The following is a 15117-nucleotide window of genomic DNA, read 5'->3' on the forward strand; positions in this document are numbered from 1 at the left end:
ATCTGTCTCCAAAAGGGGAAAATTATGTCAGAACAGTGTATGATACTGGTGTGCACCATCGGCAAATTGTACCTATAAATCAAGCAATTGTTCCCCAGGATTCACATCAGAAGCGCTAACTGCCATTCACAATTAAGCAAGCAGATATATCGGGAAGAAAAAGATTCAATGTGTCCCAGGTAGTATGCACCATAGGGAAACGACAATGTATTTTTTGCGAAGGATCCTAAACTAAGCCAGGACCATCTGGAATTATTTTCTTCTTCCAAAAGATCAAGGGATGGATAGAATAACAACCCCACCTCAAGGCAGTTTGAAAGTGCATATACCTACAAACGCTTGCTGATTACAACAGAGTTGTGAGATAGTGGGGTGGAGAGTTGTATTCCTCTGGATACAATCCATATTCTATATAACTTGTCCGTCGCAAGAAAGCAACGAACAAATTATTAATGCTTCAATTAATTGGAACAATGAAATAGAAGTGGAAGATATGCAATAAATGATTGTTCAAAAAGCATGAACTCTGCAATATTGAAAAAATTGTTAAATACGTTGCAGGGTTCCTCACGAGAAAGATGTGTGCATTTATAATTTACCCTTTTTCAGTTTTGATCGCTTCAAAAACGGGGTGTGCAGAATTTTACTAAAGGTATATGTGGTAATATCTACATACTTATGTATAGTAAGTATACTTTCAATTAATATTGCGTTTATATCGCGCACCTAGTTTCCAAAACGATCAAAGTCGAGTCGTATGTTTACGTTTATCGCGTTTTTTGTCTCTCTATTCAAATAAGAACCTACACACAGGTTAATCGTACCATGATGGCAGTATAAATAAATTGTAATTTCCTAATGTAATACCCGAGCGGGCGCCACTGGTGGTGGCAGTATGATCGCAATTTGCTTCACGCGCGCGCTCTCTATTACGGGTCCCCTCTCTTTCATAGTCTAAGATCTCACCACACAGCCGACTAATACTACACATATTGATCTACGACCAGTTTAAAGCAACTCACATTAAAGTAACCTATCCTGTGAAAGGATATTCCTTGTGAGTTTTTTGGCTATCACTTCCGCACTTCCGTGCACTACAATGTACCATTGTCCACTAATGTTTTTAAATGCACACTTAGAGATTTAAGGACCGCATAAACACGAAAATGCAAATACACCCACGCAATTAGCAAAAAGTAAACAAACTTTGGCTCCGAAAATATGGCCGCCTCAGGTTTCACCGCGCAGCATTGCGCTGGATAGGATATTGTCAGTCCCCTTTCTATAGTTGATATGCTCCTTCCTTTTATTCTTATTCATTGCAACTTTGACGTTTCTTTCGCATGCGCAGATTGTACGGAGTTTAGGCCTTTTATCTCAACGTCGTCACGCTTTGTTTGTTTGACAGAGCAGAGATGACATGACAGATTTTTATTTACATCAAATTTGGTAGCCAGCAAAATAATCAAAATAATTTCTAACAAGTAGATATCAATTAATTTCTGTGTATAATGGCTGATTACAAGGTAATAACGTCGGATTTCGTAAATCTTCAAATATCAACATCAGGTCATGACTTATCATTCAACGAAAGACGTTTTCCAAAAGACATCACAATATCGAACTTAAAAGTAAGTAACGAAATGAATACCTCAGCAATTTAAAATGAAACACATCTGTAGGCAAAGCTGGAGTTAATTACTGGTGGTAGCTGTTCCACAATGCAGATACAAGCGTATGACAAAGACAATAAATTTGTTTGTTCTTTAGTCGACGATAATGCTTTGCTTGGCTCGTTTCCGCTTGAAAATGGGATGCGTTTATATATTGTGGATAACTTTGCGATTAAAAATCAATTAGAATTCGAAAATGTTGAAAAATATGAAATGGCACCGGAAATGTATGCAAAACGTACAGACACGGTGAAGGCATTTTTAGTCAAAAACAAAATAGGTATATACTAATAAACTTTCTATCTCGAGAAGCAAAAATTGAATGTTGCAGGCCAGTACAATGAAGAGTATTACAAAAATAAAGAAAAAGCCGAAGAAGAAGAAAAAGAGTTAATAAATACTGTTGAAATTGGATCTAGATGTAAAGTAAATGTAAGCAATGGCCCTACAAAGTTAGGCGCTGTGTTATACAAGGGGTTAATAGAAGGTCTTGCTGGTCAATGGGTCGGTGTGAAATATGACGAACCTCTTGGAAAAAATGATGGAACGTAAGAAATGTTTGGAATTTTCCCATTCACAATTTCACTCCATTCATTTGTAGGTATAAAGGAAAAGAATATTTCAAGTGCCCACCAAATTATGGAGCATTTGTGAAACCTCAAAATGTTGTATGCGGAGATTTCCCAGAAGAATCTTACGATCTAGACGAAATATAAAGATGACATTCCTCGTTATTAACTATTTATTTTCATTTAACGCTTAAATTATAACCATTTGCAGTGAATTTTTAAAATAAATTATGGCATGTTTTAGTATTTTCTTCGTTTGAGAATATCTGGTTTCCAGTTGATGGGGTGCGACTCTTCACTAGCAGTTTCATCTTCTTTGTATATTTTGATTGTTTTGTCTGCCTCGGTGGTAATTAGCCGTGATCCAGAATGATCGAATATCATTGAAAAGATACCAGCTTCACTATCCATTGAGCCTGGTTGTACAGGTGCCTAAAAGAGTATAGTGGCTATATACATTGTTCATATGCATCTCTTAGAAGATTATTTTTCATAATTAAAAAATGCATTTGATAATAGATTTAAAGACTCAACATGAATTAGTATACAGGGTGTTACATATAAGTATGTAAAAAAAATTGGGTGGTAGAGGGGTCAAAACAAGCAATTTTTCGAAATAAATTGAGGGTCCAACATGTTTTGTTTGGGAGCCATCCCCATAAGTGTTGAAATTTGTATTTCTTCTTTAATTTTTTCTCGGCAACCATAAGAACGACTGGTGGCACGTTTTTGAATAGTTTTTGGGGTATGCCCTTTCCGTTTTTCAAAATTGCTACCACGAAGGGGCGCATCCCTAAATGGAGGTGCGAAAAAATTCTGATCTCGACGAAATTTGGTATCGGGAGGTTTTTAAACATGAAAATCACCAATCTGAAATTGATTTTTAAAAATTCTAAAAAAAATTTCACTGCAATTCTTGGTTGGACAAAGAAAATGGAGAGAATATCACGAAAATAGTTGTGTATATGAGTATATAATATATATATAACCGTACGAATATTTACACTTCTAATTCAATCTTGCCAGGACAAATTTAATTTTATAAGGCTTTGAGCTGTTTTAACGATTCTAGCGCTTCTGGAGAAATGTGGTGGAAATGCTTCAAAACTTGATGAATGATAAGTTAAGGAACAGAATTGTCGAACAATTTTTTAAAATCACTTTTCAAACAAAAGATACTCATTTGAAGATGGGGCATTCGGGTCAGAAAGTGTCCCCCGTCTACTCAAGTGTGTACACAACGAATTTCGTGGAATTCCTCCATTTTTGTTGTCCGACCAAAAATTGCATTAAAATTTAATATTCGTGATTTTCATGTTCAAAAACCCCCAGATACCAAATTTCGGAGAAATCAGAATTTTTTTCGCATCCTTACTTCGGAGTACACCCTTCGTGGTAATAAAAAAAATTTGCAAAATCAAAAAGAGCATACCCGAAAACCTATCCAAAGACGTGCCACCAATCTTTCTAACACTTATGGTTACTGAGAAAAAAATTAAAGAAGAAATGCAAATTTCATCACTTTTGTGGGGGTGGCTTCCAAACGGAAGACATTGGACCCTCGGTTTATTTGGAAAAAGTTTTTGTTTTGATCCCCTCTTCCACCCAATTTTTTTTTACATACTTGTATGTAACACCCTGTATACAGAAAAATTCTTTCATTTAAAATGTGTACAGGTATGGAAAGAGATTATAACTTAAGCTAGAAAGAAACACAATAAGCATTATATGAGTGTCATTGATACTAGCCTACTCAAAAGAAGCATGAATGGCATCAGCACTTTTAATTTCTCACTTCGCACTCATATAATGCTTATTGGGTTCCTTTCTAGCTTGTTAAAAGTCCGACCTGCGATAATCTTTTTTCCAAACTTGTACAAAGTTTATTCAAAGAATCCCTTAAATGAAATATTTTAAATGAATATTTCAAATTCTCAAGGTGCCCCTTTTGTGACTAAAAAAAGGTTACAGATGAAAAATTCTTACCTTAGGCCAGGTTCGAACACCCGACCTCCGGCTTTATAGCCCAACGCTCTACCATTGAACTACAAAGCCGATTATAAACATGTAATTAATTAATGTGTAACTATTTTTGTGAAAAATATTGACTAACCTAAAACTACGGGGTTTAGGAGCGGGATACCCTCTATACAAATTAAAGAGCACCCAAGACTATCGAATAGAGAAATAAAATAGTGGTAGATCAATTTGAAAAAAAATAGTTACGACACTTTGAAATTTGGAAATATTTTACTATTTTTTGTGAATACCCTGTTTCACTAAATCCAACTTTCTCATTAACAAAGTGTTTCCTTTTATTCAGATTATCGTTATTGATCAAATGTATTTCTTCACTTTAAAATCAAGGTCGCTACGATTTATCAAAGTGCTTAGGGGAATCATTCTGAAAAAAATTAATAATTTGGTAACATTGACAAAAACCAAAAAGTGAATAGGTTTTCATGCAGAGGTTAAAAAATGGCATCGAAACAACTAGAAATATACAGGGTGTTAATTAAAAAAATCAGTTGTCTATTGAAACTATAAAAATGGAACACCCTGTACATTCAAAAATAATTTCTGTAGATGCGCAACCACCTATGGTTGACATTTGCACAAAAAATGTTAAAATTTTTTACCAGCTATGAACTAGAAAAGACCGACGCACTATTGTAGTACCTTGTACATTTTATTTCCCATAAGAGGCAGCATTGAGTTTTTTTATTTCTGCACACAATTGACTTACGAAAAACAATTACATTTTTTTAAATAGCAATGCACCCTTTTATTAGGTTCATTTGATAGTGATTTTTGCGATGACGTAACATGTTATTAGGGGTATATTTGCGATTCAGATGTACGTCATTAATATTGGTCCCAGCGTATAATGTGCAAAACGCAACTTTCATATTTACAGAGCGTTCTGCACAAAACTGTGGTGATAGGCCCCTCTAGCAAAAACCAATAAAATGCGCTTTTCAAAAATCCTACAACGCATGCGCAAAACGCAAAGTTCTTATTTATGGAGCGATTTGCACGAAACTTTGGTGACAGGTCCCTCTAGAAAAAAACAAATAAAAAGCGCTTTTCAAAAATTCTACTGCGCATGCGCAAAACCCAACGTTCTTATTTATGGAGCGATTTGCACGAAACTTTGGTGACAGGTCCCTCTAGAAAAAAACAAATAAAAAGCGCTTTTCAAAAATTCTACTGCGCATGCGCAAAACCCAACGTTCTTATTTATGGAGCGATTTGCACGAAACTTTGGTGATAGGTCCCTCTAGAAAAAAACAAATAAAAAGCGCTTTTCAAAATTTCTACTGCGCATGCGCAAAACCCAACGTTCTTATTTATGGAGCGATTTGCACGAAACTTTGGTGACAGGTCCCTCTAGAAAAAAACAAATAAAAAGCGCTTTTCAAAAATTCTACTGCGCATGCGCAAAACCGAACGTTCTTATTTATGGAGCGATTTGCACGAAACTTTGCTGATAGGTCCCTCTAGAAAAAAGCAAATAAAAAGCGCTTTTCAAAAATCCTACTGCGCATGCGCAAAACGCAACACTCTTATTTATGGAGCGATTTGTACGAAACATTGATGATAGGTCCTTCTAGCAAAAGCAAATAAAATGCACTTTTCAACAATACTACTGCGCATGCGCAAAACGCAACGTTCTTATTTATGGAGCGATTTGCACGAAACTTTGGTGTTAGGCCCCTCTAGCAAAATCAAATAAAACGCACTTTTCAAAATTCGTACTGCGCATGCGCAAAATGCAACTTTTTTATTTGCTATTTAATAAAATGCAGTTATTTTTCGTTACTCGATGATTTTCTGAAATAACAACAATGGAATGCTGCCTTATTATGAGAAATAAAATGGTAAACAACTTTTTATACAGTCATTATTTACCAAGACCTTATTCCATATATAATGGGCAGTGGGCACCCTGTATGTCAAGCATAGGCAACCTTTTTTTCCAAGGTGCCAAAATAACATTTTTCACATGCGCCATGGGCCAAAGTTGAAAATCTAAATAAAAGTATATTTAAAAAATCCCCATATTCAGCTTGTATCCCAATTTTCATTTATGCTCTTAAGATTTGTTGCAATAATCTATGGCTTAAAAATGTTGCTGAATCCCAAACCATGTATCGTTTTATTGCCCCACCCGGTATATATCGCGACCAAAATTCTGGAAAATACCTGGTGATATCTGTGAGACAGGAAATGCATCTTCAAAGAGGCTTCCAAACGATCGCGAAGAAATCAACATCAAGATGCATATTTCACACTTCCATTAGGTCCTAACGACCACGCTAAAGCTTTGGGTGTACGATAGGATCCACTTCGTGATAGCTTATCGTATCAATATACTCATCCATTTTGTTCAGCCACCGTTACTAAACGATCGGTTCTTTCAAACATTTCTAAGCTATTTGACCCACTGGGTTTATTAACTCCTTTAATTATAAGGGGAAAAGTGCTAATTCAAAAACTCTGGACGGCCCAACTTCAATGGGATGAGCCAGAGCCAGTAGATCTAGAGAACGATTATATTTCCATAATTAAAGAATTTCATAAAATATCTACAATTACAATACCTCGCTCTGTGGTATTACCTGATCACTTTGATGTTCAATTACATGGATTTGCCGACGCAAGTACTTTTGCATATGATGCATGTGTTTATATACGGTGTGCTACACCAACAGGAGTATTCGTTAATTTACTGTGTTCCAAATCACGAGTTGCTCCTATAAAGACTACAGCAACTATACCGCGATTAGAACTTTGTGCTAACGTTCTATTGGCGCAACTAATTCACTCAGTAACTTCTTTGCTACATTTGCATTTTAGTAGAACATTTCTCTGGTCTGATTCTACAATAGCATTAGCGTGGTTACGTTCGCCTCCGGATAAATACAAATTATTTGTCGCAAATCGCATTGCAGTTATCCAAGAGCTAACAAGGGTTGAGGACTGGAACCATATATCTAGTGCATCAAATCCTGCGGATATTCGTTCCAGGGGAGCCACAGTTCAGCAACTACAGGACAACTCATTATGGTTTTACGGCCCTACCTTTTTAACCAGTTCATTTGAAAATTGGCCTCACAAGCAAGGAGAGCCTAACCATCATGAACAGCTTCCCGAAACAAAGCATCATGAACAGCTTCCCGAAACAAAGTTAGCATTGTCTACTCATGTGGTAATTACCAGCTCTGACGGACATCCCATATGTTACATAATAAACAAATATTCATATTACTCAACAATGTTACGGGTCACCGCCTATATGTTGCGGTTTATACATAATATTAAGCACGAAATTGTCGATAGACGCTTGACCATTTTAAGCACTTTTGAACTTGCTCGCGCTTTACAAACCATTGTAAGTTTCGTTCAGCATGAATTTTTCTCCGTAGAGATTAAAAAGCTAAGGCAAAATCTGCCGCTCAAAATTAAAAGTTACATTTTTTCTCAATTGAGTGTGTTTTTGGACGACCACGGGCTGTTGCGCGTTGGAGGTCGGATTTGTCACTCTAATTTATTATATGAAAAAATCCATCCCCTCCTGTTACCAAAAAATCACACATTTGACATTTGTTTGGTCTTTAGTGCGATATTATCATCTGCAACATTTACATTGTGGAGCGCAACAATTACTTTCAATTATTCGTGAAAAATTTTGGATAATCTCAAGGAAATCTGTATGCAAGCAAGTGGTTCGAAAATGTGTCAAATGTTTTCGTTACAAGCCCGTGCTTTCTGCCCCAAAAATGGGAGATTTGCCGCAATGTAGACTGAAACCATTCGTCCCATGCTTTACTTTTACCGGTTGCGACTTTACAGGGCACTTTTACATTAAAAATGGTTACTCCAGAAAAGCTCAATTAATCAAGGCGTACATTTGTATCTTTATTTGCGCTACCTCAAAAGCTGTACATTTAGAGCTCCTCACCAGTTTAAGTGCGGACGCCTTTTTAGAGGCACTAAAACGTTTTATAGCGCGGAGAGGAAAGCCATCGCAATTTTTTTCTGACAATGGGGGCAATTTTGTTTTAGCTGCGAGTACCATGAAAGAGTTTTATGCGTCTTACCTTGACCAAAATTACCAAAATAAAATTTTAGATTTTACTACTAATGCAGCAATAAAGTGGCACTTTAATCCGCCTGGATCACCTCATTTTGGAGGTTTATACGAATCAAATATTAAATCAATGAAAAGTCATCTGTTTAAGATTTTATGTGACACCAAATTGACCTACGAATCGTTTAATACAATTTTAATTCAAGTTGAAGGTATAATGAATGCACGTCCTTTGTCGCCTTTATCTACAAGCCCAGATGATTTCCACCCTCTTACTCCTTTTCACCTTCTTACGGGGAGATCTGGAACATCAATTCCAGAGCCACAACTAGACGCTGTACCTGTTTCTCGACTAGAGCAATATCAGCATCGGCAGCAAATCATCACCCACTTCTGGCGGCGTTGGTCAAAGGAAGTGCTACCAGAGCTACAGAAACGTACCAAATGGCAGTCTATGGGTCATGGACAAATAGACATTGGTTCTCTGGTTCTACTCTCCAATAATAACCTTCCACCATTTCAATGGCCTCTGGGTCGCGTTAAAGAAGTTTACCCCGGAAAAGATGGCATCATCAGGGTAGTCCTTGTAAGATTACCAGGAGGAAACTGTGTGAAACGCGCAACACATCAGCTGTGCGTGCTGCCCATGAACCAAGAAACCTTCTAGTTGATTTAATGTGTTTTACAGACATTTTAAACAATTTACTTATTGTGAATTGCGTATCCAGCTTACAATACACAGCAAAGTGAAGATTTATTTTTATTGTTTTGAGACATTATTTTCTGTTACTGTACATGAATGTTGATTTTGTTCGAGATTATGTTTTTCATGTTATGCTTTAAATTTTGTCATTTCAAGGCGGCCGGAAAATGGTGAAAATTTTGTATTTTCCCCGCCACAAATGATTTTGTGCTACGCGCAGTTTTGCGATTAGAAGCCCGTTTTCCGAGCGAAGGCAGTATCTGTACAACTTGCAATAAAGAATAGTCAAAATCTAATTCTCATTTGAAATTTTAAGGTTTCGTCTTCCAATTTCGGTTTGGCACCTTGAATTTGCACCAGATGCTGCACGTGTAACATAATCATAATCAATTAATTAATTCAAATTTTTATTATAACTTGGCGGGCCGTATGAAGTATTAACTATGACTTATATTAGCAGGCCGGACCAAACTTATTGGCGGGCCGTGGGTTACCCATGCTTGCTGTATGTATTAATTAGTCAGAGATTCTTTTAAGAGAATACATATGTACAACTTACCTATGTATCCTTTTAAATGGACCAGATCTCTGAAACCATTAACCACATTATCATACCAGTTCACCAACATTTTGAGTGCACTTTCACTTTCCAAAAATAAAAGTGTTTGGGCTTTTGATGTCTGTCTACCTGTCTGACTGGCAAAGGTTCCGGAACTACATTACTTACAGACTTGGTATTGGTGAAATGTCTATAAAATCGAAAAGCAAATTTGTAAGTGCAGTCTTCGCCTTTTGCTCACAAGCTTCTCAACGAATTGTTTTGTTCATTTGTAGACTTTTAGATTTTAGCATTTATAAATATTGCACTCAAAATGTCAACTATAATTAAAATTTACACATGCCATTAATAAATAGATGTTATTTTAGTTGTTTAAATTTTCTAATGCTTTGCTCTAGTCCATTTAAAAGGATAGGTAGGTAGAATTGGATTGAGCGCTACAAAGCATTATAAGTAACTCTTTGATTTTTGGCTAATTCCACCTCAAATTCCATCTCATAACTACATGTGATTTTACAAATTTTAACACCCTGTATAGTAGTTTTCATCCAAATTTTAAAAATGTGATTACCTGCAGTCTCTGAAAATTATAACCCGTCCTCCAGTCCCAGAAAAACAATGTGCCATTATCACCTCCTGATACCAAAGCTCCCTCCGGGTTCACAGCTAAGCAGTTCACTATTGCATTATGTCCAGATAAATTTTGGATAAATTTCCCGTCGGGGCATTTCCATTGTTTTATATTATCTGGTGAACCTGATGCGAACATGTTTAATGTCGGATGGAAAATAAGACTTCGCACACTCTTTTTGTGATTAGTTAAGGAACAAACTGATTTTCCGGCCGCTAAATCCCATAGTCGTATTGTGGTATCGTGCGAGCCCGTTATGATTTGAGGTTCGGAAGCTTGGCATATAACGCTTGCGACTGTATGGGTATGCCCCTGAAATGTGTGCACATTGGCTTTCGTTCGCATATCCCAAATGCGAGCTGTAGAATCTCGTCCTGCAGTTACCAATACATCTATCGTCGGATGCAATGCTAACGTGTATACAGCTGAAAGATGACCGTGGTAGTGACGAATTACTTTGTTGTATTCAAGATCCCAGCATTTAACTTGTCGATCCTCGCCACAACTGAACAAATATGGATGACGGCTGCTTACGGCTAATCCTCTCACTGTACTAACATGACCAGTTAAAGATACTTTTAATTGTCCAGTCGCCAAGTCCCATATTTTAATGATTCTATCAGCAGAACCTGTTGCAAACCACTCGTTTCCAGGTTCCACTGTAACACATCTAACCCAACCTAAATGTCCCGCTATAACTCTATACAATTTCCAGGGTGCATGCCATTTCGGTTTGGGCATTGATGGCGCCTTCCTCATTAAATTATTCAATTGATTCGGTTGACTAGACGAAATATTGCGTTGAATTAAACTGTTCTCACTGAAAGGCACTACAGCGCTAGTATTTGCAACCAAATTATCTGTTTCAGTTGGAAATGCAGTCCCCGGAGGCGGAGGATTGGGTCCGTTTTCTATGATCTGTAACTGCTTCATAGCTTGCATCTTTTTTACATCGTCAAATACTAAACCATAGTTGTCTCTAGCTTTAATACCCTTTCTCACATTTTCGCTAAAAAAATTTACTATTAATTAATAGAAGTGTAAAACAAATACATACGCAACATCATCAACAGTGGGCAGCAATCCCTGGTTAGCAAGAAACATGTCATGCGATCTTTTTAACGATCTAAACACCAAAGTGTGAACGGAATGTCTTTGTACTTCGTCGTGCATGTTTTATTCTACCTACGAAATCCCACACAAAACCAAACTATAAACACAACGCAAATTTTAGGTTAGAATTGCTTGGTTACTTTTTCGGTCTGTGGTTCTGCTAACAGTATGTATCTATCTCGGCTGTGGTTCTGCTTTCGAAATACAAATGTATACGGATATTCATTGATTATATACACTTATGGCTTGTTGCACCAAACCTTTTGTTAACGAAGGTTTATTAAAACTTAGATTAATAGTTAATTGAAGATTATGTCCGTGTGCGTTGCACAACCCGAAATTATGCGCCTGTTAAGTAAACCGCCAAAATCTAGGGATTTTCTAATGCGGCTATCTTCACAACATGCACTATTGCTTGTCAAACGTGTTATGTGTTTGTTTTGTGCACATAACCAATAAATACTACATAATATTATTAATTAGGTGGTTTTATTTATGATAAGCTTTTTCTAGTCGAGCACAAATTCTACTATTCATAAATATGGTAGCGTCGTGGGCAGATCCTGGCCACCTAGCAACAACGTCTGAAAATTTCATGTCGGCATCACAAATTACTTGTGTATTTATGGAAAAATATCCTTTTCGGTTTCTAAATATTTCTCCATCGTCCCCTCCTAATAAAAGCAGTTAGCACTTTCTAATATATACAGTTCACAAACCTGGATTTTTTATTTTTATGTGGGTTCCGTCGACCGCTCCTATCGCTCGTGGAAATCGAGCAATGTCATAAAATCGAACTTGCTCACCTACAACGTCTTCAGGCATTTTCACATGTCGAGGATAAAGTCTGGCCAGGGCTTCAGAAACTCTCACTATAATCCTTGATATGGTGGATGTATCCATACCTCCAAAGTCTGCCAATACGTTCAAGTGTCCCCCAGTGGCATAAAAGCGCAACGCCATTAACAATTGATTAATTGGCGACACACTGTTATTTCTGTAACACATTTAATTTAGGAATATAATATTGTTATGTATTACATTATTTACACATCATTGGGATACTCCAGCGCAGGTTCTATTTGCTCTAGAACATTTAAAACTGTATTCTTGTAGAGCCGAAACTTTCTAAAAAATGTGAAGTCACTCATTTCTTCAAAATAATTTTTACGTAAATGAATACGCCTTGGAAATCCTTCTTCTATAACTTCCAAAATATGAAGATCATCATCAAATATATCCTCATACTGATCATCCATTATACAAACGTAGTTAATTGGAATATTCAAATTTTAATGCAAGTCTAGGTATTGGGTTATGTTGCAAATAAACAAAGAAAAATAATTATTCGTCATGCGCATTGGAACGGGTTTTACTAAACCTTCGCTTAAACTCCCAACAAGGACGGTTTTAGATAAACTAAGTTTAAGTAATATTAGACGCAGTTTAAAAAGTCGTGCAACGTAGATCGCTAGTTAATCTAGGTTTAATGTTAATCCACCGTTAAATTGTGGTTGGTGCAACAAGGCATTATATAATCAATGGCATATTGTATTCAAAGTTTCCAAAAACTGGCACAATTCAAAAAATGGTCCAATATTTAAAGGCAAGATATAATGAAGTTGTACATCTACTTGGAGTTTGAAAACACTTCATCGAAATGCATTTTTGGAATGACGGATAATGGATGAGGCCAAATTTTGACTGATTGTTACATGAATTAATTATATGCATCGGGTGCCCAGTCACTCTAGTTACATCTGGCGCGTAAACCCATAAAGATTCAATGGTGGGCCTCGTTTTCGAAGTATAATCTGCATTGTGGAGCTAATTATATTTATCGTACGTACAGGAAGGGCCTATGCATATGTGTACTTGATAGTCTGCATTGCGAAAATGCGAACACTCGAATTTTTGCTTCTTATAATAGCAGCTACATTTTATTTCTGCTTTTATTACACCGCGAGGATACCGAATAAACGTTTAAACGATAATACCTGGTTGCGCGAGTGCAAAATGTAATAATTATTCACGAAAAACGAAGGGTTAAGATATTAAATACTTCGGACGTGAAGATACGTATGCGAAAAAATTTGTAGACTAAACATAAATTTGGGGCATCCGTTATCATACGAGGAGCCGCTGTGGCCGAGTCGATTAATAACGTAGATACTTCTTAGAATAGAAGAATAAAAGCTTAATTGAGACGTTACAATTATTCGGCAAAAAAATTTTTTTAATGTAATTTTTAAAATAATGTACCTATCGTCTAATAGGCCACGCGCAAAACAAAATTGTATGCGATTTTAAACAGCATACAATTTTTTTATTTAGAGCTTGTTCTATTTTTCAAGTTCACCACAAAAATTATTTTAGTAATTTTCTGTGTTTTCTGGTGAAATTCAAATTTACATTTTAGTGTTGTCTAGTTTTGAAAATGTTAGTACAAAATTGCATGCAAAAATTAAAAAAATAAGCTGAAAGCAATTTATTTAATATAATTAATCTGATTAATACGATGTAGGTAAACTAGGATATTTACAGTACGCGGAAATACTTTTATTGCTTCGACCACTTAGATATACATACGTGAGTATATAAAATTATTAAATAGGTACATTTTGATTAATTATAAGCCCTAGTGTACTATATTTTCAAACTGTTTAAAAAATGAAGACCTACACGATCTTCGTTTTCCATTCTCTTACACGCGCTTGGCGCACCATTTGAACAATGCCTCTACCTACATTTCATCTGCTTTGCATTTCATTGTAACGTTTTTGTGCGAGCTTGCATTTGTGTATGTAATTACTCAAATAAACCTAAATTGCGCCGACAGATACACAAATAATAGTGCGTTTCTGTAACCTCTTCCCTATGCCTATGCCTGACGTCATACAGGCGTGGGGAAAGGGGTCACGATGCGCGTTGCGATACCGTTTTTATTATACCATGATATGCAGAAATTCTTTGGTGTGTTGTAACATGAAGCATCAGTAACCATAACCAATAATACAGAATAAATCCTTTTCACCTAGTTCTGGAGGTCGCCTATTAGGTTCTGCGCACATGAATCCCGTTCTTGCCGCCCATTGCCATAGCGCCTTAATTTCTCACCTTATTCCGCATTCCATTACTGAATCTCGCCCTTTGTACACATTTCTATGTAATTTAACCTAGGTACTTATTAAAGACATTTATTATTATTATTATTATTATTATCGGTGTTTCTTGTGAGAACTCAGGTCTAGCCTGGTTAACTAATCGCACGGATAAAAATCAAGTAACGATTAGTGTCTGTGTCTGTGTCTGGTGAAGTTATGTAGGGTCCTTAAAAAAAAAAAAAAAAAAATCACACACGTACATTGGACATCTAGGGATAATGTAATTCGTACTTACCAACATACCTATTGATGGGCACAATAGCCAACGCTATCAGGAAAGAGGAAAACAAAACAAAAAAAAATCATTATAATAATTCCTGTAATTTTATTAAATGGAGTTTATTGTGTAAGTGTTTCTTTGGCTTTGCGTTTGGGTTGAATACGAGTGGGTTGTGATAACGTGGTGTGTTTCTGTGAAGAAGGAGTTTTGTGTTTTTTAATTGTATTTATGGTGTTTCTTTGTTCCTGAGGTCGTATTTGTGAGGTTGCTTGGGTTTTTGGTGGAGATATTGCAGTATTTTGTGAGCCTGTGGTGCTGTTAAGGTTTTTGCGTTTCGGTTGTATACGAGTGGGTTGTTTCTGAGAAGAAGGAGTATTGTGTTTTTTAACTG

General features: G+C 36.3%; 3 protein-coding genes across 3 annotated transcripts; 1 reads left to right on the forward strand and 2 right to left on the reverse strand.

The window, feature by feature from the left end:
• The first annotated feature begins 1375 nt into the window (after nucleotides 1–1375).
• LOC116163176 (tubulin-folding cofactor B-like) lies at nucleotides 1376–2488 on the forward strand. The gene is made up of 4 exons (XM_031477029.1): nucleotides 1376–1631; nucleotides 1683–1953; nucleotides 2005–2221; nucleotides 2275–2488. Exons 1-4 carry the CDS (start codon nucleotides 1512–1514, stop codon nucleotides 2387–2389), a joined length of 723 nt encoding a protein of 240 aa, XP_031332889.1. The 5' UTR covers nucleotides 1376–1511; the 3' UTR covers nucleotides 2390–2488.
• On the reverse strand, nucleotides 2398–11502 carry LOC116163175 (pleiotropic regulator 1). The gene is made up of 3 exons (XM_031477028.1): nucleotides 11287–11502; nucleotides 10170–11238; nucleotides 2398–2674 (listed from the first exon to the last, which is right to left on the reverse strand). The coding sequence occupies exons 1-3, from the start codon at nucleotides 11400–11402 to the stop codon at nucleotides 2483–2485; spliced, it is 1377 nt and encodes a 458-aa protein (XP_031332888.1). The 5' UTR covers nucleotides 11403–11502; the 3' UTR covers nucleotides 2398–2482.
• Nucleotides 11503–11802: 300 nt separating this feature from the next.
• On the reverse strand, nucleotides 11803–12866 carry LOC116163177 (putative nuclease HARBI1). The gene is made up of 3 exons (XM_031477030.1): nucleotides 12393–12866; nucleotides 12062–12339; nucleotides 11803–12016 (listed from the first exon to the last, which is right to left on the reverse strand). Exons 1-3 carry the CDS (start codon nucleotides 12599–12601, stop codon nucleotides 11832–11834), a joined length of 672 nt encoding a protein of 223 aa, XP_031332890.1. The 5' UTR covers nucleotides 12602–12866; the 3' UTR covers nucleotides 11803–11831.
• Between the last annotated feature and the right edge of the window lie 2251 nt (nucleotides 12867–15117).

Source organism: Photinus pyralis, unplaced genomic scaffold, assembly GCF_008802855.1.
Source record: "Photinus pyralis isolate 1611_PpyrPB1 unplaced genomic scaffold, Ppyr1.3 Ppyr1.4_LG2, whole genome shotgun sequence".
NCBI classification, from domain to species: Eukaryota; Metazoa; Arthropoda; class Insecta; order Coleoptera; family Lampyridae; genus Photinus; species Photinus pyralis.